We start from the raw sequence: 24,867 nt of genomic DNA, 5'->3' as shown, positions 1-24,867 counted from the left end.
GATATCACCACAGATTCCACAGAAATTCAAACCATCATCAGAGATTATTACAAACAACTCTATGCACATAAATTAGAAAACCTGGAGGAAATGGATAAATTCCTGGACAGCTGCCTCCTCCCAAGCCTAAACCAGGAAGAAGTCGAAACCCTGAATAGACCAATAACAAGGTCTGAAGTCGAGGCAGCAATTAAGAGCCTACCACCCAAAAAAAGCCCAGGTCCAGATGGGTTCACAGCCGAATTCTACCAGACATACAAAGAGGAACTGATACCATTCATACTGAAACTATTCCAAATAATCCAAAAAGAGGGAATCCTTCCCAAATCATTTTATGAGACCAACATCATCCTAATACCAAAACCTGGCAGAGACTCAACAAGAAAAGAAAACTACAGGCCAATATCCATGATGAACATAGATGCAAAAATCTTCAATAAAATAATGGCAAGCCGATTACAACAGCACATCAAAAAGCTTATCCACCATGATCAAGTAGGATTCATCCCGGGGATGCAAGGCTGGTTCAATATACGCAAGTCTATAAATGTAATTCACCACATAAACAGAACCAAAGACAAAAACCACATGATTATCTCAATCGATGCAGAGAAGGCCTTCGACAAAATTCAACAGCCCTTTATGCTAAAAACCCTCAATAAACTAGGTATCGATGGAACGTATCTCAAAATAATAAAAGCTATTTACGACAAACCGACAGCCAATATCATACTGAACGGGCAAAAACTGGAAGCATTCCCTTTGAAATCTGGCACTAGACAAGGATGCCCTCTCTCACCACTCCTATTCAATATAGTACTGGAAGTTCTAGCCAGAGCAATCAGGCAAGAAAAAGAAATAAAGGGTATTCAATTAGGAAAGGAGGAAGTCAAATTGTCTCTATTTGCAGACGACATGATTGTATATCTAGAAGACCCCCTCATCTCAGCCCAAAAGCTCCTGAAACTGATAAGCAACTTCAGCAAAGTCTCAGGATACAAAATCAATGTGCAAAAATCACAAGCATTCCTATACACCAATAACAGACTTAAAGAGAGCCAAATCAAGAACGAACTGCCATTCACAATTGCTACAAAGAGAATAAAATACCTAGGAATACAACTAACAAGGAATGTAAAGGACCTCTTCAAGGAGAACTACAAATCACTGCTCAACGAAATAAGAGAGGACACAAACAGATGGAGAAACATTCCATGTTCATGGTTAGGAAGAATTAATATCGTGAAAATGGCCATACTGCCCAAAGTAATATACAGATTCAACGCTATCCCCATCAAGCTACCAATGACCTTCTTCACAGAACTGTAAAAAACCACCTTAAACTTCATACGGAACCAAAAGAGAGCCCGCATAGCCAAGTCAATTCTAAGCAAAAAGAACAAAGCGGGAGGCATCACACTACCAGACATCAAACTCTACTACAAGGCTACAGTAATCAAAACAGCATGGTACTGGTACCAAAACAGAGATATAGACCAATGGAACAGAACAGAGGCGTCGGAGGCAACACAACATATCTACAACCACCCGATCTTTGACAAACCTGATAAAAACAAGCAATGGGGAAAGGATTCCCTGTTCAATAAGTGGTGTTGGGAAAACTGGCTAGCCATATGCAGAAAGCAGAAACTGGACCCCTTCCTGACACCTTACACTAAAATTGACTCCAGATGGATTAAAGACTTAAACATAAGACCTAACACCATAAAATCACTAGAAGGAAACCTAGGCAAAACCATTCAGGACATAGGCGTAGGCAAGGACTTCATGACCAAAACACCAAAAGCATTGGCAACAAAAGCCAAAATAGACAAATGGGACCTAATCAAACTCCACAGCTTCTGCACAGCAAAAGAAACAGTCAATAGAGTGAATCGGCAACCAACAGAATGGGAAAAAATTTTTGCAGCCTACCCATCTGACAAAGGGCTGATATCCAGAATTTACAACGAGCTAAAAAAGATTTACAAGAAAAAAACAAACAAGCCCATTCAAAAGTGGGCGAAGGATATGAACAGATACTTTACAAAAGAAGACATACATGAGGCCAACAAGCATATGAAAAAATGCTCATCATCACTGGCCATTAGAGAAATGCAAATCAAAACTACACTGAGATACCATCTCACACCAGTTAGAATGGCAATCATTAAAAAATCTGGAGACAACAGATGCTGGACAGGATGTGGAGAAATAGGAACACTTTTACACTGTTGGTGGGAGTGTAAACTAGTTCAACCATTGTGGAAAACAGTGTGGCGATTCCTCAAGGACCTAGAAATAGAAATTCCATTTGACCCAGCAATCCCATTACTGGGCATATATCCAAAGGATTATAAATCGTTCTACTATAAGGACACATGCACACGAATGTTCATAGCAGCACAGTTTACAATAGCAAAGACCTGGAACCAACCCAAATGCCCATCGATGATAGACTGGACAGGAAAAATGTGGCACATATACACCATGGAATATTATGCAGCCATTAAAAACGAGGAGTTCGCGTCCTTTGTAGGGACATGGATGAACCTGGAAACCATCATTCTCAGCAAACTGACACAAGAACACAAAATCAAACACCACATGTTCTCACTCATAGGCGGGTGTTGAACAAGGAGAACACATGGACACAGGGAGGGGAGCACTATACATGGGGGTCTGTTGTGGGGGAGTGGGGGGGACAGCGGGGGGGGTGGGGAATTGGGGAGGGATAGCATGGGGAGAAATGCCAGATATGGGTGAAGGGGAGGAAGGCAGCAAATCACACTGCCACGTATGCACCTATGCAACAACCTTGCATGTTTTTCACATGTACCCCAAAACCTAAAATGCAATAAATAAATATAAAAAAAAAAAAAGAAAAAAAAAAGAAAAGAACAATGCCAACTAAATGTGACATGAAGTAACAAATGTGACATAATGCTTGTTTAATGGCATCCTTTGTTTTTCATGTTTTAAGACAGAGAAAACTAGTAAAGTAGACGAATTTGGATGGGAAACGGGGTCGGAAACTGGGTCTTTTAACTCTCAATCAAATGGTCTATTTTGTTCTTTACTATACAATACTATTTTGCCAAAGCGAAATGTTCTGTCCTAAGCCATGGAGGCTAAGTTTGGCAGCACACCAAAATTATAACTTGACATTAGATGTTAAAGCTCGAAGTGAGTTTCAGTTTTTTGGCTCCTTCATTTTTGAAATGGCAAGTTACCTTTATAGGTTGGGACAGTGTCCAACTTTCCTTTTTTAACTTGTTGTCTCTCCAAAGGCTGGACTATTGCCACAGGCTGCACTTTGTATGAATTAAAATCCCGTTTGTAGGTAGTACCAAGATCAATCTTCCCTTCTTTTGGTTTATACTCTTCTGGCACATGGCGAGGCTGTTTAACTATTTCATAAGGACGATAATCCGACCTGAAATATATAAATTTTAATCATAGCCTCACCAGTTCTTTTATTTCTAATTATTTCAATGAAGTATAGAAAACGTCAAGGCTTTTTTTTTTACTTAAAGAGTCTGAGAAGATAATTAAAATGGTAATAGTTGATCAACTACTTGAAAGAAGTAACTGAATTTCTTATAAGGTCCTATCTAGTGATTAAATATCTTGAGAAAAGTAAATATATCAGAAATCCTAGTTTTTAAAACATCATTACAATAGACCTCAGTAAATATTATCCTCAAGTAATTGATTTTTTTCTAACCTGGAAGGAAATTTCAGACAAAATTTACTAAACCTGAAAAGTTTAGAAAATATATTCCCCCTGAGTCCACTTTGTCAAAGTCCTTATTCATCCTCCTTAAAGACTCCAGCAACCTATTTTGGCATACTTTCTTCTTTTTTAATTCTTTCTGTTTTCCTACTTATTGTTAAACGATTAGTAATTCTGGTCTTTAGACATAAATCACATTCAGATTATAGATGTGAGTGTTCCTCATCTTTGGATCTCCCAGAGGTCCTTGTCATGGATGGATGCCAGATGGTAATGTAGCCAACCTGGGCACTATATAACATTATGTGATACATGCTGTACTGCAGACACTGAGGTAAAAACTGATGAATGGAAAAGACTGTCAATTTTACCTTATAAATCTCTCTCAAATCAAACTACTTTTCTCCACATCTGATCACACTTAAGCTGATCAAATCCTGGCTCTGTCATTTACTAGCTGCAGGACCTTGGATAACTTCATTAACCTATTTATGCCCCAGTTTCTTTTCTTTTCCAGATGGAGTCTAGTTCTGTCGCCAGGCTAGAGTGCAGTGGCGTGATCTTGGCTCACTGCAACCTCCGACTCCCTGGTTCAAGTGATCCTCCTGCCTCAGCCTCCCGAGTAGCTGCGACTACAGGCGCATACCCCCTTAGCAGAGACGGGGTTTCACCATGTTGGCCAGGATGGTCTCGATCTCTTGACCTTGCGATCTGCCTGCTTTGGCCTCCCAAATTGCCCCAGTTTCTTTATATATAAAATGGGACAGTAATACCTTCTATCTCACAGAATTGTTTTAAGGATATACACACATGCTTTGAAGACTGCTTGGTACACAGTAAAATCAACATGCTAGCTACTACTATTACTACTCCAAGACTTTATGGGTTGCTTTTTTCTTCTGGACTATGCTGGCACATCACTCATTTTATGAATAAACTATCTTGTATTAATCAATATTGGTTGCATACATCTGTCTAAGTTCCCTAAAATAAACCAAAACCCTCACTGAATTCTTCTTCTATATACAACATAACTTCTTATCGACTGATTTAACTGTTTTCTCACACCCTCCAATCCATTTCAATCTGGTTTCCAACACTGCCACTTCCCTAACACAGCTCTAAGGTTCACGATGTCTTCCATGTGATTAGATTCATCAAACATTTTTAGTCCTCATCTTACTTGACCTCTCCAGCAGTAATTGAAGTTATTCTTCATACTATTTCTAGGAAACTTCCTCTTCTTGGTTTCCTGATTATTTCTTTCCAGTCTCCAATAGAGCTTCATCTACCTCTACTTGGTCCTTAAATAAATGTTAGCATTCCTCAAGACTTGGACCTACCTACACATTATTCTTTTCATCCACTGTTCACTCCTAAGGATAACTCTTCTACTCCTACAGCTTTGATTACTACCTAGATCGAAATAACTCTCAAATTTACATCTCGGCTTAGACCTCTTCGTTGAGCTTCATATCAGTATCTACAATCGTCTCTTGAATATTCAATGGCAACTCAAAACTTAATATGCCCCAAATCAATTCACTATTTCCTCTCAATAAATATGGTCCTTTTTGCTTGTTCTGTATTTACATGAATGCTATCCTTATCCGTTCAGATGCATAGTCAGAAATCTAGTTCTCACCCTTTATACCTCACCTCTCTCCCTTATGTAGTCCATCATCAACTACTGTCAATTTTGCCTCATAAATACCAAATCTAATCACTTTTCTCCACGTCTGTTACCACCATAATATGCAAAGTTTTTAAAATAGCTCTTTTGAGTCACTTTAATAGCTTCCTAAACTTGTTTACCCACATCCACTGTAGTTCTCCCTCTAATCTTCTCCACATAGCACCTGAAGTAATAGTTTCCCAGGTAAATCTGATCAGGTCATTCTTGCCCTCATCTCCCTAGTCTCTTCCTTACCTCCCTACCTCCCACATTCCACCCTGCACCAAAAAAAAAAAAAAAAAAAAAAAAAAAAAAACCCCACACAGAAAAGAAATCTTCATGGCTTATTACTGTAAGGACATAGACAACACTGAACATGGCTTAAAGGCTCTGCCTGGCCTCCTTCACTAGCCTCGGCTCTCACTGTGCTGCTTCCTCTTGCTTTCTCTGCTCCAGCTGGCCCTTTGAGAATTTCTTACTTTCCATGCTCCTTCCCGCTACATGCTACTCTCTTTCTCTGCTTGAAATGCATTTCCTTCCCCCTCTCAATCCAGTTAATTTAATATCCTTCAGGTTTTGACTCATTTTTCTTATTCCCCTGATGCAGTCACACTCTTGTTCTGGCTGTCAAGGTACCTGTGCCTATCCTTCATAGATTTCATCACTGTTGCAATTTTAGACTATTTTGAGTAACATTTTTGATTGCCATCTCTAATAGATTGTAACATCTGTCAGCACGGAGATCATGACTGCTTTTGCTCATCACTGTATCCCAGGCGTCTGGTATAGTGCTTGATGCTTAATAATTTTTTATTTAATAGATGAAGAGTAGTAGAAATCACATACCTCTGCTTCTCAAGACATCAGAGTTGTTCCCTGCTCTTCCCAAATAGGAGCTAGAGGGGAATAGGCTAAAATGCAGTCAGGAAGTGGGAGAATTAGGCAAAGAAAAGAGGAGAGAAAGCTTAGAAGTCTCAGTCTCTCTGGTTAGACTAGTTACGTATTAGAAAGTATACCTCCAAACCCAAAGCAGGTTTCTATGGAGTAGTAGAGGGTGAATGCAATCTTATTCCTCTGATATATCCTAAAACATTTGATGTGATTAGAATCCTACTCCTTCAGGGCAGACTTCCTGCCAACTCTGGCAGTCATCTAACTGAACTGTATATAAAGGATCTCAAATCTTGTACAAGTTCAGATACCTCTTTACACAGTCACTTCCTGTACTATAGAAAGGTACAGAAAGTTTCTTTGTTTATGCAGATAAATCCACGCTCTACTGCCTAGTCAACATGAGGGAGTCAAGCAAGAGTTTCAAGTTCCTAAATTATGACTCTTAGAAATACTTCCACCTTCCCAGTTAAAACACAAAGAAAAGATCCAATGTCTTACGAAGTGGAGAGATGACAATTTAAGAAACCAATTTTTTAGTTTTATTGGCATATTTGGATCTTTGGGACTTTTTTAACTAAGGCTTACTTGAATAGGTCAACTGGGGAAATCCAGAATTGAAAAGCAACTGCCTTTTAAAAGAAAGACATGGCAGGTTAATTTTCTCAGTTTTGATATTTAGAACTGCTTAAAAGCAAAATCTTTGTTCAATAAATATAAATATTATAAAATTTATTTCAAATCTCTAATATGAACCATTAAGGCATCAAGAAAGTAATATTAATAAAGTGAAGAAAAAATAACAACCATTCTCATTTAATCAATCTCAACCAGTTAATTTCTTCATCTCATTTATTATAATCTATAATTATCTTATTAATCTGATGTTTTTATTTCTCAACTTTCCCACAAGACTATAAACTACAGTAAAGCAAAGACCTTCTGTTTTATGTTCCATGTCATCCTCAAGAGAGCAGTCTAGTTCCTGACCTACTGCACTGAATCAGTGGCAACAGAATCACCAGCAATGCTGGTTAAAAATACAGTTTCCTGCTGGGCACAGTGGTTCATGCCTATAATCCTAGCACTTTGGGAGGCCAAGGAGGGTGGATTGCCTGATCTCAGGAGTTCAAGATCAGCCTGGGGAACACGGTGAAACCCCGTCTCTACTAATATACAAAAAATTAGCCAGGCATAGCAGTATGTGCCTGTAGTCCCAGCTACTCAGGAGGCTGGGGCAGGAGAACTGCTAGAACTGGGGAGGTGGAGGTTGCAGTGAGCCGAGATTGTGCCACTGCACTCCAGCCTGGGTGACAGAGCAAGACTCCATCTCAAAAAAAAAAAAAAAAAATGCAATTTCCTGGGACTCACTGGCTCTTTTAGATGGAGCTCTGGAATCTGCCATTTTAACACTTCTAGATGGCACTAATGCACACCAAAATCTGAGGACTAAGTAAAATCTTCCATCTTTGGAAGAGCCCATACACCTACAGAAGTAACTAGATTCACCAAAATAGTATTACTGCAACAAATGGCTGAAATGTTAAAAAATAGAAATATTAGACTAAAAGTTTAAAAGTCTCCACCTTTGTTATATAAACAGAATGAGCTCCATCTCAAATGAAATGAAAATAGCTAACACCAAAATCTAAAGCTGTTACAGAGCATTTTAAAAACTCAAAATTATAGCAATACGATGTCTGAGTTCCTTGAAAGCAGGAACTTCAACTTGTGAAAGGAAAATAAATCTTAGGGCCTCAAAATCACTAATCGAAGGGGAAAGTCAAGTGGGAACCGCTTAGGGCCAACCTGCCTCCAATTCTACTCAGAGTCACCACTCTGCTCACTGAGATAAACGCATATCTATTTGCCTCCTTTGGAGAGGCTAATTAGAAACTCAAAAGAATGCAACCATTTGTCTCTTACCTACCTATGACCTGCAAGCTCCCTCCTAGCCTCCAGTTGTCCTGCCTTTCTGGAACTAACCAATATTCATCTTACACATATGTTGACTGATGTGTGTCTCCCTAAAACATACAAAACCAAAGTGTGCTCTGACCACCTTGGGCACACATTATTGGGACCTCCAGAGGCTGTGTCACGGGCATGCGCCCTCAACTCTGGCAAAATAAACTTTCTAAATTAACTGAGACCTGTCTCAGGTATTTGGGGTTCACAAACTTATTGACATTTTTATACTTAACACCAAGATTGTACCTTGAATATAGTATACAATTAACAGTTTAAATAATGAGTAAACCTAGTACTTAAGCCACCTAACCCTCAAAAAAACAGAGAGATCAAAAAAGGTAAGTCCAAATGAAAAGTATAGGCTTAAGAGGATTTTTGTCCATCACTCACTGAACAAATATTGGGTACCTACTATGTGCTAGTAGGCATTGTGTTAGTTTTCTAGAAATAGAATGCTGAGATAACAATAGACTTAGGTTTCTGCTTTCATGGAACACTGAAACTAATCTAAGGCTAAATAATAGGAAGGTGCTTTGGGAACTTACTTAGGAGAATTTTACCTAATCTGAAAACTGGATGAACTATCAGAGAAGGCTTTTTCAAGTGATAGTTTAGTTGAGATCTACAGACTGAAGGAGCATTAGCTAGGAAAGGGAAGGAAAATTGCAGGTGGGGAAAATAGTATCTTGGACGACTGAGACAAGGGAAACCTGGCACTTTCAAGGAAATGAAAAATGGCCCATAGGATTGCTATAGTGAACCCCAAGTTTCTCTTCAAAGATTCAGTATGTCAGTACGTTCAGCTCTCTTATTCTTTAATTCTCTATTTTAAAGTTTAACTTCCTTACACTTCCAGTAAACAACCTTCTCCTCCACAGGTTCTAATCAGTAGTTCATATCTGCTCCGCCCACCACCAGAAGAGCTGAGAGAAAAATAAGTAAAGCAAATAGTTACTGAATATTTACTTAAATGTAGTTATTCCTTCCATTTTACCACAGCATGCTCGAATTTCTTGCTTGGGTTTAAGACTCTGAGGTGGAAGAACATTGTCATACATAGGATATTTTTCCAAATATTCAGTAGTAGGGCAAAACACCCCAGAATTTTCGTAAATCCTTGTGGTTCCATGTGGACAATGATGTCGCCTGTGCAAAAAATAAACTGAAAGATTATTTAACCTTAAAAAACATTTCGTGTTGTTAACTGCATTTTAATCAGAGACCTCCAATAAACTCACAATTTGTAAATTCTCGAGCTTTACTAAAAAAAAAAAAAAAAAAAACTGTTTCCTCTGTAACGAGGTTTACAAAAACAATCAAATAATGGTCTATCCCTATGTGATGTAAGCACAACAATTAATTGTTTCATAACAATTTAGTGTCTTGTAACACTATAGAAGCTGAAAATCTAATAGGGAGTTTCCCATGCTCATGTAGAAAGTTCCACATACAATTTAGGTTTCACCTACCATGTATTCACATGATAGTTTGATTCAGAATAGAGCTACATAAGGAGAGAGTCAGGGCACAACGTTTATTTTGCTTGCATGGAATATAATAGAGGCAACAAAAGATTGGAGCTAGAAGTTGTTAGGTGGCATCTTGATTTGCAAGGTGGTTTCCTAACCTGGCAGCTTCTTGACCTTTGAAGAGTTGAGTGATTCCGGAGTCTAAAGCTCTGTTGCAATTTTCTGATTGTGGCAGAGGCAGTGGCTCCCTTGTCAGTCCTGTTCTGTGGTAAAATTTTTGAAGGTTTCTCCTGGAAGCTTATTTTGAAAATGATTTCTTCAGTTCTTCCGAGTGAACTATATATATATATTCCTTATAAATTCCTTTTTGCCTAAACTAACCAGAGGAGATTATGTTATCCATAACTAAGAACCTCGACCAATATATCATTTAAGCTAATAGTATACAGTTATTTAAGAGAATGAGGGTGGTCTTTATGCATGGTCATTGCAAGATGGTGATACTGTAAATAGTAAAAAACCAGACTGTAGAATAGTATGCTCAGAATATTCTCTTTTTTGGTTAAAAAAAAATCAATGCATATGTAAAACAACTCTTAAAGAACATCTGTTATCTGTGGAAGATAGAATTATGAAGGCAGATATTTTTGCTTAGATTTTTATATGACACCTAGTGTATTTACTGCATTATTAGAAAATAAAGATAAAACTCTTAAAAACCAAAACAACCACAACCAAAAAAAAAAAAAAAAAAACTCCAAACAAACAAAAAGTAAAATCACACCATTCCAAGGGTAGCCCTCAACATAATGAAGACTGAATTTCCTAACAGTTGAATGAGAAAGGAACTTACGTTGGATATAAATTAGGAAAAAGTAAAAATTTTCTCCTGCACGCAAGTCTGCAGATTGATACACCCAGTTAATTTGTTGATATTTTAATCTACATCTAATTACGAACTGTGTTTATTATGAGACTATAAAAAAAAAAAAAACTGCTATCAACACGCAGGTGTTTTCTTTGAAGGGGATTACAAATACGAAGGGACTGACACATTCATATTCATTTAGCAAATAATGATCTAATTCCTGGGTCAACAGTGAAGCTGAGGGAGGAGAAGGCCGTGTTTATAGGCGACGGAAGGTTGTCAGGCAGGACTCACAGATGGATTCCAGGTTTGGGGCCGGGGGCGGGGCTACTGAACTGCCTTTTCAGTCAGGCGGATCTCAGTGCTGCCTGGACGGGAATGGGAATATGGTCTGGCCGGGAAGACAGAAAGCTGGAGATGAAAGAAAGTGCGATATGGATTGCAGACTCAGGGCCTTGAGCACCGCTCTTTTTCATCTGTGTGGTGTGGGATGATAGGGTGGAGCGGGGACTCACATCCCGCTACTCACCAGCCTTATATCCCGTCGCTGCCTCACATATATTATTTACCTGGCCCGGGTGGCATTTTACTTGGCATACTTGATTGGGAATCTTAGGAGAAACGTTTTACCCTCAGGTAGCCGGCGGGTGCGGAGCCAGTATTCGTGGAGCGGGATAAGCGGGGATGTCGCTGCGCCCTCGTCCTTCACCTCCGGGGACGGCCACTCTCAGGGTTCCCGAGGAGCCGGCTCCGTGCACTAGGCCCTAGGTCGGCTCCCAAGCCCCGGCCCCCCGCTACACCAGCCGTTTCTTACCCGCAAGTACAAATCTGACACAGGCACCAGCTCCTCATGCTCTTGCCTCCCACGGCTTCCTCCACAGCGCCTAAGCACTCGCAGCTTCTCCACTCCTACTGCGCCCGCTGTAGTCAAGGCAGCAGAGAGACGCGCGGTGACGCACGCGGCGCCGGCTTCCGGCGGCGTCAGAGACGCGCAGGTGAAAGGTCGAGCGTCCGCCGGCCCCGCCCTCTGGCACGCGGGCGTTCCGGACTCGAGTGCTCTCGGCGTTTCGGAAGCTCTTACTGTGGCTGGGACCCGAGAGGAGAGCTTTTGGGGCTGCCGCAGCTGGTGAGTGCGGGCTCGCTCTGGGGCCGGCGTCCTCCTCGGCCAGCCTCTGGGCGGTATTGGAGGACCCAGCTTGCTACGGCCGTGTGGCGGGAACGGGGGCTGAGGCCGAGCGCGGGCTGAAAGCTGCGGTCCCCGGAGTGTCACTTCCAGCCTGGGGCCAGGGCGGTCGCCGGTCTGTGTGGACCCGGAGCCTCAAAGAGAACGAATCCGAGATCCTGCAGAAATGAAGGGCATGTAGCGTAGAGGTTTTTCTTTTTTATTTAGAAAGGAATAAATGACCTGCAGTGCACCTGCTTGGATAATAAGCACGTGACCCAAAACTTTGTTCGGGCTTCCTGGGCAGCAATAAAGCTGGGTATTTGACCTCGCACGCGGACGAGCGAGAGTGTCAGAATGAGGGCCTTGGGGGAAGACTGAAGAGAGGAAGGGAGTATTTTCTTCTGCATCTTCTCTCCCTCCTGCATGCCACCCTTCCTGAAGTACGTGGTCATTGGCCTGGAGAAGTTGACGCGAGTACTCCTCCACCGGCGGAGTTACTGGTGTCACTGTACACCCAGCCCCCACGAGCTGCGTGATTCATCGCAGCCTTCGGATCCGAAAGGATGAGCAAACTCCTTAAGTATAATCGTGGTAGGATATTGACTTTAGTGCTCCAACTGGACTTAGGCCTAGGTGGTCTATCTCATCAATAAACATTCACTGGGTCTTGGTTTCAGGGGTTTGAGAAGCCTTGCCACCTCCCAGCGTTTATTATTATTTTTTTCTTTTGCCCCGACCTTTAGCCTCTGGGCCATTTGTAATACATATTTTATTTTTAGTCTCAGGAAATAAGTAACCATGGTGCTTAACAGCTTGGATAAGATGATTCAACTCCAGAAAAACACTGCCAACATCAGGAATATTTGTGTTTTGGCTCACGTTGACCATGGTAAGAATCCTTTTTAAATGGCTCATTTTGTTAAATAAGGGAGGTGTGTCTCTGTATGTCTCAGTGGAGTGAAGCTGTGGGCAGTTGAGGGTGGTGCTAAAAAGCAAGTCTTCTTTCCTTTAAAAGTTTTCTGTGGCGTTAGGAAAGCCTGCTTTGCTATAAAGCATTTGAAATGAACACGGTTACTTAGTGAGTAGCATTCTTCTATATAGCATGTCATGTTGTTTTTTAAACCAGCACTTGAGTGTTTGTTTTTGAAATGGCTTTACATATAAAACGTCTGTAGTCTTGACATAATGTCCTTGGAGTCTGTGGTAAGTGATCCTATTTAATTCATTAGATATTTATCAAACATCTGTTAAGTTCAAGATATTTTGCTAAGTAGGTCAGAAGGTGGAGATTTATGAGTAGGGCACCAGCCTAGCTGTAGAGGACGTTTTAAGGGTGAGGCAGAGCAAAATGAGACAAACATGAGAAAAAAGTAGACTCTAAAATCAGGAGAACTAGATGATTGGGAAGCGAGGGGTTAAGAAAACGCCTCCAACATAATTAGTATTAGAGATGACACTTGAAGGGGGCTCAAGATGACAAATGGAGATAAACATTACAGGTCGGAATGTGTCATCAAGGGGAGAAGGAAATATATGTGGTCAAAGCCCAGCACATGGGAAAGGCAGAGATAGCTAATGCATGGTGTATATGCTTCTGACAGATACTGCTGTAATTCCATAGCACTCTTTCATACTAAGCCGCCTCTTGATTTCAGACCTCTTCGTAGTTTAGGTAGCCACAGCAAAGTGATTGGGATGGGCATGTGAAATAAAGCCTGTTTCCCGTCCTGAAGGTGAAGGACTAGTCGGCGAGGTGAAGAAGCAGACCAAGTCATATCTCATAGAGCTACTCATGGCTGGGAACTAAGTTAAGAGTTAAGTGCTCCAGCTCTGGAGTTAGACAACCTGAGTTCAGATCTCCATTTTTAAGTTACGTACTTTGCCTTTTTGAGCTTCAATATACGGCATCTGTAAAACAGGGTGAGAACTATACCCACTTTATAGGCAATAGGATTAAATGTGATAATGAGAGGGAAGGTAAACCCTTCACCATGAAAACGATCATTAACATCTACTATTAGGCAGTAGGGAGCCTTTGGGGGAAAACAGAGCAGGGATGATGCAATCAAATAAAACATTAGAAAGATTAGACTGGTAGACCCACTTAGGGTGGATCCAAAGTCCCAGGTTAGGTGGCTGTTGTCATTGATATAAGAGCTGAAGTGAAGTGAGTATGGAAACTGAAAGATAGTGGATCACTTTACAAGTGAAGCCAACAGAGAATGAGTTTTAGTTCAAATCCAGTGAGTAACCCTGCCTCCATGAGTTTTTATAATTAAATGCTCGAATTTTGAGAACATAAAGGCTGATAAAAGAGTTTTATTCTTTATGAATTTAATCAAGTGGAAAGTCAGTAGGGTGTAACAAATCAAATTTACTCTTTAAAATCATGTTAAATTGGTACTATCTTAGAAAACCTGCGATTCGTTTATTCAGCAAGTATTTTCTGAAAGTCTATTATATAACAAGCCTTGTTCTGGTCCTAGGGATACCGCCATGAATAAAGCACAGTTCCTGCTTGCTTGATAATTTTTTCCTGGGGAGGTATATACTTGATGTACTTAGAATAAATTTAGCTTTATTGAGTAGCAGAAAAGTGATGCTCTAGGATTATATGCTAATACATGCTTACATGGCAGACAGATAACACACTGTTAAATATCTTCAGTTCTCCTACTGATTGGTCTCTGGTTTGAACTATACAGCGATTCCACAGCTTTGCTGAAGTTCCTAACGTGCAATAAAGACTTGTCTTGAAGGAAAAAGCCCTCCTTTGGTTACTCCAACACAGTCGTAGTAATTTTGCATACCCATGACATTCTTTAAACAGAATCACCTGTTTATGCCACACAAAATTGCATAGGCTTTAGTTATAGGTAGTCTTTTAAATAAAGGTACTACAAATATATACAAAGATCCTTTTCCTATAAAGTAGACTCCTAGGTTTAGATTTGGCTACTAGGTTTCACTGGTTGTTACAGTATAGTATATTGCAAACAGTACAGCTATATTGCAAACAGATATGAAGTTCCTGAATTTCTTTGATGAATACGTGTTTTCTTAAGGCGGTTTAACTAGCAAATGCCAACTGACGCCATACTTGGGGAGATATGGCAGAAGAGTATGTTCAGTATTTTATTGATGATGTTTTACCCAGTATGCCTTTCAGAGACAAAAATTATTGCTGTCTTTTTGTCATTCTGTGCTGTCAGGGGCTTCAGTTGATACACATGGCCACGGTTCTGGATATGGGATAAGTGATGTAGTAATTGTGATAAACTTGATTAAATTCTTAGAGGCAAATTATAGTAACTGTAAAAGTTGTTAGATATTCTATATTTTGATTGGTTTTGTGATTTCCTTGTCACATAAAAGTGTGTGTTTTTCTCTATATAAAGTCTGCCTCAATTTAAGAAACATTCTCTAAGAGAAGTTGATTGACAACTTTTCAAATGAGGTTGATTAGACCCACAGGGTTGGAGATAAGATTACAGCATTATTAGAGTGCTAGCATCTGTGTCCTTCCAGATGATATTCTGTTCAAAAGTCTAATAAAACTCTTTTGTCTTTTGTCACCTAGCATAGGTAAATAGGAAATCTTTACTAAACCAATTCTTATGACCAGATTTTAAATCTGTAGGTGTGATCCATCCCATGACCCCTTTTTAAAAAGATGTAGATTTGAATTGATGTTGCCTTTTTTTTAACAGGAAAAACTACCCTGGCTGACTGTCTTATATCTAGCAATGGAATCATCTCCAGCCGTCTAGCAGGCAAGGTATGTTATTATTTTTAAATACTTGTTGCATTTCTATATTAGCTGTCAATAATGTAATGAACAATTTTATATGTTCTTTAGCGATCCAAAAGGGTATAAACCATAGTTCTTGCATCTAAAAGCTGCCGGTTCATTTTGTAAGATAAAATTGCTGGTGAGAAAAAGTTACTTCTATATTGCTTTGTATTGCTTTATATTAATATTTTATAAGTGCAAAAGTGAGTTTTTGCAACAAGCAAATGATACACAATTGTGGAAGATTTCACATGGAAAGAGATTCTTTGTAGGTGAATAAGTCGGGTGGTTTGAGAAGACAGAAAAGCTATCAGGGGATGGGAATAACACGGATGAAGTCTAATTTGTGTGTTGTGCTTTGAGTGGAGTGTTTACCCACAAACTAGTGAGGGAGAAAATACAGTGGCAGAGAGAATGTATAAGATTATAGAAGACCTTGCAAGTTAACCTAAGTATCAAAGGAAAGCTGCTTATACCTGAGGATTGTGATGAAAATAGTGGGTTTTTTGAGACAGGATCTCACTCTGTTGCCCAGGCTAGAGTGCAGTGGTGTGATCATGAATGGCTCGCTGCAGCCTTGACCTCTTGGGCTCAGGTGCTTCTCAGCCTCTTGGGTACCTGGGACTGCAGGTGCATACCACCACACCTGGCTATTTTTTTTTTGTATTTTTTGTAGAGACAGGGTTTTGCCGTGTTGCTCAGGCTGATCTTGAACTCCTGGGCTCAAGCAATCCTCTTGCCTTGACTTCCGGAAGTGCTGGAATTACAGGTGTGAGCCACCACACTAGCTTGAAAATAGTGTTTGAGGAAATACAATTAAAGAGATTCTTATTTGTAACTATGAGTTGAAAGGGCTTGGAATAATTTACTTGGCAGTAAAAAAAATAGAGATATTCGTTTCTGTAATGAATTTAGGATATGATGAACAGGGTTTATCAGGTGACAGAGAATGCAGAGAAGAGGAGATGTGGAAGCAAAATTGAATCCACAGAGTAGACCCAGTAGACTTGAAGGTCAGTTTGGGCAATTGATGTGTGGGTTGAGAGGGAAGCTGGCCCAAGATACTATCTAGAGGAGGCTGAAAAACGCTAGGTTGAGTGAAATAATGAAATGCTTATATTTTCCCCACTTGGGAATTTAGAGAAAGTACAATAATCCTAAAGTAAGTAGATGAAAGGAAATAGTAAAGCATAAATTAATGAAATAGTAAATAGACATTTTATAGAAAGGATCAGTGAAGCCAAAAGTTTGTTTTTGGAAAAGATTAATACAACTAACAGATACAAAGAGTGAACCCTAATGTAAGCTGTGGACTATGTAAATATTAATCATAATGCATCAGTATTGGTTCATCAGTTGTAACAAATGTATCACACCATATACTAATACAAGGTAGATGTAATAGTGGAAACTGTGTGAGTGGGAGGAGAGAGTATGTGGGAAACTTCAGTTGATATTTCTGTAAACTTAAAGTTGCTCTAAAAATATAAAGTCTATTGATTTAAAAAATTACTAGCAATATAGACAATTTTTGATGATCTTGACTAGAAAACTTTTTTCATTGACGTTGTTGAGAAACATTTGATGCTTTTGACCTGCTAACGTTTCTAATGTAGCTCACTGTACTTGGGACATATGCAAAGCATGGTATATGTAAATAAATATTTTGGAATGAATGACTTTAAAGAAGAGTAATACAACTGATAAAATACCAGTGAGATGATCAAGAAGAAAAGAGAGGAGGCAGAAGTAAGTGATAACAGGAAAGAAAAATGCTACAGAAGTTAATAAGATAATAATAGGATGTAATGAGCAACTATATGCCAATAAACTTAAAAGTACTAAAATGGAAAAATGTCTGAAAAACATAACTTACTAAAATGGGGTCAAAAAGGAATAGGAAACTTGAATTATTCTGTAATCATTTAAGAAATTGAATTGCCTGGCAAAAATCTTTCCATAAAGAAAAGACGCAGATGGTTTAACTCTCTAGTTCTGCCAAACATTCAAGAAACAAATAATTTCAGCCCTACTTAAACCATTTCAAAATATAGCGCAAAAAAAAAAAAAAAAAACCAACAATTGGGAGTATTCTCCAAATCATATAAAGGTAGTATAACTTTGATATCAAAAGTCTGTTAAGGATAATACAAGATAGGAGAATTGCATACCAACCTTATGATTGTGGATATAAAAATTATAATCCTCATTAACAGAATTCAGCATAGTATAAAAAGATGGTTATTCATAGCCAAATTGAGTTTATCCCAAGGAATTCAAGATTGGTTTAACAGGTAATTTCACTATATTAACGGATTAAAGGAAGAGAATCATCATTTCAACAGATATGGAAGACGTAGTAAAATTCACTATCTGTGATAAAACCTCTTCACAACATAGTTACAGAAGAGAACTGCTGTAATCTGGTGTGGGATATTTATTTTAAAAACCTACAATGAAGATAGAGCTTAATGATGAAATGTTAAAACTTTTCCGTTTATAGCCAGGAATAAGGCAAGAATGGCTGTTGCACCCTTCTGCTCACTGTGTTGTGACTTCTACTTTACACTGTACTGGAGGTTCTAGTTGCAGTGATAAAGCTGGAAAGAAAAAAGTGAATTTTGGAAAGGAAGGAAACAAAAATGTAAATAAATTGCTAGATATTACTAACATTTTGTCAGATTTCAGGATATGAAAACCATTGAAGTATACATGAGCAATAAATAGATAATATACAGCAATTTTAAAACGTAGACCATTTAAATAGCATTAAAAAAATGTACCTGTGCTGGGCATGGTGGCTCATGCCTCTGATCCCAGCTACTTAGGAAGCTGAGGCAGGACAGTTGCATGAACCCAGGAGTTTGAGGCTGCAGTGAGCTGTGACAGCAACTGCAGTCCAGCCTGGTGGATAGCACAAGACTCCATCTCTTAAAAAACGACAAAAACAACAACAATAACAACAAAACCCGTGAGATATTGGAGAAAACTTAAATTGAAGGATATACCATGTTCACCTATTAGCCAACTCAGTATTTTTTAAATATTTTTAAAATACTGATCTATAGATTTAGCAATTCCAGTAAAAATTCCAACAGATTTTTAAAAATTTGAACTCAATATGCTGATTTTAAAATATATACAGGAGAGCAAATAAACCAATTAATAGCTGAGGCACGACTGAAGAAGAGTAGGGTATGGAAATACATCTTACCCACTGGCAAGACTTATTATGAATGTATTGATGTTTTGTAACCTGTGGCCTAGAATCGATTAAATGATAAAATTGGCTGATGGCTCAATAGTACACCTAGAGACAGACACAGATATGTAGGCTGGCATATGGATCTTTGGGACAAAGATGGACCTTTCAAGTGGTTCTTGGGCAGTTGGTTATCCATGTGGAAAAAAAAATTGGGCCTCTACTTAACACCACACACAAATCAGTTGCACAATTAAGTTGTTTATACTTAGAAGCAAAACTATAAAGCTTTTAGAAAATAATATGGGATGATATTTTTATGACCTTAAAGGAAGATTTCTTAAGACAGAAATGTGCAAACAATTTTATAAAAGATTAATTAATTAAACTACTTAAAATTAAGAACATATTTATGAAAGATGCCAGAAAGAAATTGAAAAAACAAGCCTGGTAACTGGGAAAAATATTAACACATGTATAATTGACAAAGGACTAACATTCAGAGATTATACATAACTCCTATCCAAAACAAAATAAATCTGTATTACAACCAGTAGAAAGGTGAACAAAAATCTTGTATAGGCAATTCACAGAAAAGGAATGTTAAATGGCCAATACAAGAAACTTATTAAAGAATACTTAGTCCCATTAAAAATAAGAGAAATGTAAATTAAAACCATGAGATGCTATTGTGTCACCCATCTTATTTAAAAAATAAAGTCCAGCAATACCAGCTGTTGAGCTTATGAATCAAAAAAGCACTCTTCCTCTGTGGATCAGTCCAGCTATTTGGAAAATAGTTTGGAACTATCTAGTTAAGTTGAAAATGTGCAGATTTAATAACTCAGAAGTTCCAGTAGGGAATGTACAAGAGACCCACAGCTATTCATATCAGCTCAGTTATGGTTACAAAAAACTGGAATCAATCTTCATGTCCATCAGTAATGCAGTGGATGAATGGGTCTGGTAGTTTTGTGACATAGAGTCCTACAGTTTAATAAAAATGAATGAATTACATCAACAAAGGTGGATCTCAGGAAAACAATATTGAGCAGAGAAAAAGTGACAGTATAATATGTTAAGTATGATTCTTGATATAAGGGCTTAAAACTTGCCACTCTACATCATATATTGCTTAGTGATACACTCGTTTTTAAAAATTATAAAATAAGAAAATGATTAAGATAAAATTCAAGATTGTGGTTACCTATAAGCCAGGGGCACAGGGTACTTCAAAAGTAACAAACTTTTTCCTTTTTAAATGGGATGCTGCATACTCGGGGGTTCGTTCTGTTGTTATGTATTATTCATGTTTCATACCAACTCAGTGCTTAAAAACATTCGTTATAGAAGACTGACGAGGGACTGAGACTTTTTGAAGGAGGGACTGACTGAGAGGTTGGAGAGGTGAAGGGAACCAGCAGTGGGGTCTAAGGAGAGATGGGAGGTAAATTAAGAGATTTCAGAGTCTTCGAAGAATTTCACATATGCGTGTAGCACACATGTACACAAAGAGTGACTATATGTAATGCTGCACTGGAATCAAGAAAAATAAGGATTGCAAAGAGGTCGTTGATAGCTTTTAGGACTTCGATTTTGCCAGAGCTGTGGAAATGGAAGCCTTTCTGAAAATTACAGAATTAATTGGTTGAATAAATGTGGCAGTTCATGTCAACAGATTATTCTCAGTGCTTTTGAATGAAAGAAATCAGTAAATAGAAAGGTTAAGAATTTTTCAAAAGTTTGACAGCAGAGAGAATGGAGGTGGGGTAAGGGAAAGATCATTTTGGAGAAAGGAGGAGGAGGTTAGTCTGGTTCTTAGGGCTAAGGAGTTGGAAAGGGATGGGATCTTCATTTAAGAGAAACCACTCTTAGTCTCATGTACTGCAAGGCCTAGAGAATGAGATGGAGACCCTCATTTGTGGACAGTACAGTAATATGAAAGAGGGCTAAATGGTCATATTACAAATATTTTCTACTGTATTCTGTTTTTAAAAAAAGGCATATTGAAAATCCGTTCATTTGGGAAAGGAGTAGAGACTTCTCTTGTCTTTAGAGACCTCTGTTTCAGTCTCTGCTTGGAATTTGTCAAACAGCTTATACATAGGAAAATAATGGCTACGTTCTTGGTGTTTAGAAAGAATTCCCCCAAATGCTACTGTCTGTAAATTGTTCTTGAACTGCCCCATCATTCATGGCTGATACTTGGATGAGCAACACTCAGGGGATGATACGCAGTGTTTGAATACATTTATGAATTCCTAATAGTAATGTTTTTTAATTTGTCGTGTTCCCTTCCCCTAAACCAGCTTCACTTCTCCAGCCCCCATCATCTTAAAAAAAGAGAGGGCTAGGCACAGTGTAATGCTAGCATTTTGGGAGGCCGAGGTGGGTGGATCACCTGAGGTCAGAAGTTCAAGACCAGCCTGGCCAATATGGCAAAACCCCATCTCTACTAAAAATATAAAAATTAGCTGGGCTTGGTGGCACATGCCTATAATCCCAGCTACTTGGAAGGCTGAGACGGGGAAAATCGGTTAAACCTGGGAAGCGGAGGTTGGAGTGAGCCAAGATGGTGCCACTGCACTCTAGCCTGAGCAACAGAATAAGACTCTGTCTCAAATATATATAGATAGAGAGCGAGAGAGAGAGAGAGAGAGCGCATGCACACTTGCACGCGAGAGTGAGACAGAGAAAGGGAGAAAGAGAGAGGCTCTATATAGTTTACAATTTAAGTATTAGCTGGGCGTAGTGGTTCACACCTGTAATTTCAGCACTTTGGGAGGCCAAGGTGGGAGGATCACTTGAGGCTAGGAGTTCGAGACGGGTGTGAGACCACTATCTCTACAAAATAAATAAAAATAAAAAATAAAATTTAAGTATTTAAAACAGAAATCTAAATCAGCAAATTTTAATGTTACATTTTAATTCTTTGGGAAGTAAAGATGCATATGTTGCATTTTTCCAGTTAAGGTACATGGACAGCAGAGAAGATGAACAGGTCCGAGGGATCACTATGAAATCTAGTGCCATTTCACTACATTATGCAACAGGTAAATCAATTTGTGTTTTAAAGAAACAGAGTTTTGCATTTTACATGTCCTCCTCTCTCTTTCTGAATTAATTGCATGCCTCAGTTTCTTTGCTTATATTCCACGTATTTTATTCTGGCCTCTTGACATGATCTGTTGTCAGCGTCAGGCCGTCCAGGCTTAGATGGAGATGGAAACCTCTGACTGACTTGAGAGCAGAAGAACTGGCAATTCCCACCTGCCCCCTCCACCAGGTGATTGTATGGATTTCTTCACAAGGAAAGTCAGGAGCCCTAGGACTTTCGCTGGTTCAGCCTTACTATTCTGCCTCCTGGCCTGGCCTGCATATTAGATTTGGAGTCTTATTTACTTAAGGTAGACTGCCATGATAAGTACCAGCTTGCTATCCTCAAATGAGGATACTACTTTAATAGTAACACTTCTAGGAATTTATCTGGCAGAAATAGTCATGTAACTGTGTGAGATACATGTCACTGATATTCACTAAAAACTTTGTATTCGTGAAAAAAATAGCAATAACCTGAGGAGAATGGTTAAATAAACTGATACATCCAAGCTATGAAATACTGTGCAGCTGTTAAAACAAGTATTTCATATATATGTCATTGTATAGGGAAAAAATGGTATGTTAAGAATGCTTTATTTTGTGAAGCATTCAGTTGATGTTAGGCTTAAGAAACTAGGTACACGATAACTCACTTCTGAGTTAGGTGTGTCTCATATGCATGAATTTGTTTAATCTTCACAGCAGTTCTATGACGGGTATTACTCTTATTTTACACATGTGCAAAAATGGAGTTCAGAGAGGTTAAGACACTTTTCCAAGGACAGAGTAATTTCTAACCTGATAGTAGTCCTAGAACCAACATTTCCAGCCTATTTACTTAGACCCTTAGTCTCTTGGAAGTCAGGCCACAGCTAATTTCTCCAGAGGCTTCAGTATTTCCTTTCCACCAGGGATTGCTGTGGACGTCTTGAGGCCAGCATTACCTGCATCCCTGCGGTCTTCATTCACTGCCCACGATGTAAGCCACATGATCTGGCCTCTCTTATAGTCTCTTCCCCATGTTTCTCTGTGATTCTGATGCCCTCTTTCAATCTCCCATCATTCCTTTCCCTACCAAAACTTACTCTGAAAACATTCCAAGGTCAACAAACATCCCTGCATCCTCAATTTTGTTTTTATTGCTGTTACTCCTTTTTCCTGCCTGGTTGTCTTCTGATGACATTGCCTGCCTTGTACTTTTTTTCAAGTGAATGCTACTCATTCTTTCATGTTCTGTATATCTCTAGGTTAGGATATAGGATTGCCATTCTTTTTGTTCCCAGATCTGATCAGAAAAGCTGACTCTTCTACCCTTATTTTCAAACTTCTCCTTTCAAGACTCAGACCATCCTGTTATTCACCTTTCCAATCATTGCCAGCTCTTGGTTATGGTCCCTGTTCATTAGTGACTTTGGTACCTGGCCTCATAATTTTTCTTTTCACCTGAATCCTCTAAGGTGGCTTTTACCATCCCTGAGGATGACTTCTTCAACGCTTATCCTCCCAACAGCATTGATTCTCCACTTCACCTATCCATTGTCATGACTACCTTTTGGATTTTAGCATCACCTTGAGCTATCCATCTTTGACATTTCAAACTTAAATGCTTCCTTCTCTACGATCTTTGATTCTCTCAGCTCTTTCTTTCACCTAACTAATGAAGTACCCATTCTTTGACTTCATAATGTTCTCTAGTTTTTTGTCTCCCATCAGCCTCTTTCTTCATTCACTTCCTGCCTCATACAGTCCAGATTTGTCTTTTCACTGACAACCTTGCCAGCGTCTTCAGTCTCTTTGGTTCTTGACCTTCTGTCATATTTTTCCCAACAAAACTTTAATCCTGGATAAAGCTAATTTTCTACATGTCCTCGTCCTTGTACCTGGGCTAGATTCTCAAATAGTCCTCCAGACTGCTGGCAGACTTCCCATCTCTCTCTCTTAGGTCTTGCTCATTCTGCCCAACAACTATTTTAAACCTTATGATCTCTTTTAGCCTACCTGTCATCTCCTCCTCCACAATCTCAGCAGGCATTCTTCTGTTTCACAGAAAAGGGAAGAATTCTCAACTGCTTGCCACTATACCTCAAAAGGAAATGGTATGGGCATTTTTTGCTTGCCTCCTGTCACTGGCAAAAACCTGTGCTCTGGACTTACCTTCTGTATCTTCCACCTCTCCCTCTGTACTGGCTTGTAACCGTCAGCTTTTAAGCATGCTCAAGTCATGTCTTGTCTTAAAAAAATACATAAATCCTTCTTTCAGCCCCATAATCCTCTGCATGTTCCCCCTCCCCCTTCTTAGTCAAATTACTATTTAGTATTGACTAATACTTAGTCAATATACAATTACTCTCTCAATTTATCTCATGATAGGACCCGCATCTTACAGTAATGACATACATTAGCAGTGTGAAATTGGTCCTTTATCTATGACTCTCTCCAGGATGATGCTAGGCATAGAGAGATTATCACTCAGCCTAGAGTGCAAGTAAAGTAAGAAGTAAACATCAACCTTTTTTTTACTCCAGCATTTCTTATTCTGGTTCTTGTTCTTATACCCTTTCAAGCAAAACTGCCAGTGATCAAAGGAATCAAGACAACGTGGATGTGTAATTATTAGATTTACTGTCTATGCAGCAGGCCTTCAAAGGTGGGGAAGTTCTCAGTGATGTTAGAGTTCAGGGTGTGGCCACAGTATTGAGTGGCAGATGTGGACTGGCATCATACTGAGAAAAAACAAAAGTGGATGAGGCGAAATGTAATCAGAAGTGGTCTGTACGTGGTCTAGTCTCACATTGGCAGAAGGTCTGGAGAGGCCTTTGGATTGGGTTTGTGCAACAAAAGAAAACTTAATCAGTTTGCTATTCATAGTTATTTTTAGATCATTTTTCCCTTTCTCTTTCCTAACCCATGTCACTTTTTTTTTTTTTTAAAGATTAGAGTTTTGTTCTATCACTCAGGCTAGAGTGCAGTGCTGATCACAGCTCACTGCAGCCCAGAA

General features: G+C 39.0%; 2 protein-coding genes across 8 annotated transcripts in view; one reads left to right on the top strand and one right to left on the bottom strand.

The window, feature by feature from the left end:
• The window catches only part of LOC105715925 (stabilizer of axonemal microtubules 2), a 31,706-nt gene extending 20,194 nt beyond the window's left edge, over positions 1-11,512 (bottom strand). Inside the window, exons 1-3 of one of the 6 annotated variants that reach the window (XM_064366152.1) lie at positions 11,425-11,512; positions 9,240-9,435; positions 3,234-3,436 (exon numbers count right to left, since the gene is read on the bottom strand). In XM_064366152.1, the coding sequence (XP_064222222.1) occupies positions 3,234-3,436; positions 9,240-9,331 (295 nt within the window). In that variant the 5' untranslated portion in view covers positions 9,332-9,435; positions 11,425-11,512. Of the gene's footprint in view, positions 1-3,233; positions 3,437-9,121; positions 9,197-9,239; positions 9,436-9,900; positions 9,984-11,424 lie in introns of those variants that run through there. The other 5 variants (XM_021677459.2, XM_064366151.1, XM_064366153.1 and 2 more) reach the window with 5 other exon arrangements.
• A 111-nt stretch (positions 11,513-11,623) lies between these two features.
• The window catches only part of EFL1 (elongation factor like GTPase 1), a 127,226-nt gene continuing 113,982 nt past the window's right edge, over positions 11,624-24,867 (top strand). For both annotated transcript variants that reach the window (XR_001106997.2, XM_012449458.2), the window contains exons 1-4: positions 11,624-11,736; positions 12,555-12,664; positions 15,486-15,553; positions 21,739-21,823. Coding sequence is in view for 1 of the 2 variants with exons in the window: in XM_012449458.2 (XP_012304881.2) it covers positions 12,574-12,664; positions 15,486-15,553; positions 21,739-21,823 (244 nt within the window). In the remaining variant the exon portion in view is untranslated. The remainder of the gene's footprint in view (positions 11,737-12,554; positions 12,665-15,485; positions 15,554-21,738; positions 21,824-24,867) is intronic.

This window comes from Aotus nancymaae, unplaced genomic scaffold, assembly GCF_030222135.1.
Source record: "Aotus nancymaae isolate 86718 unplaced genomic scaffold, 86718_ANA_hifiasm-v0.15.2.pri h1tg000064l_0, whole genome shotgun sequence".
Taxonomy (NCBI): Eukaryota; Metazoa; Chordata; class Mammalia; order Primates; family Aotidae; genus Aotus; species Aotus nancymaae.
This window is presented reverse-complemented; position numbering and strand designations above follow the sequence as displayed.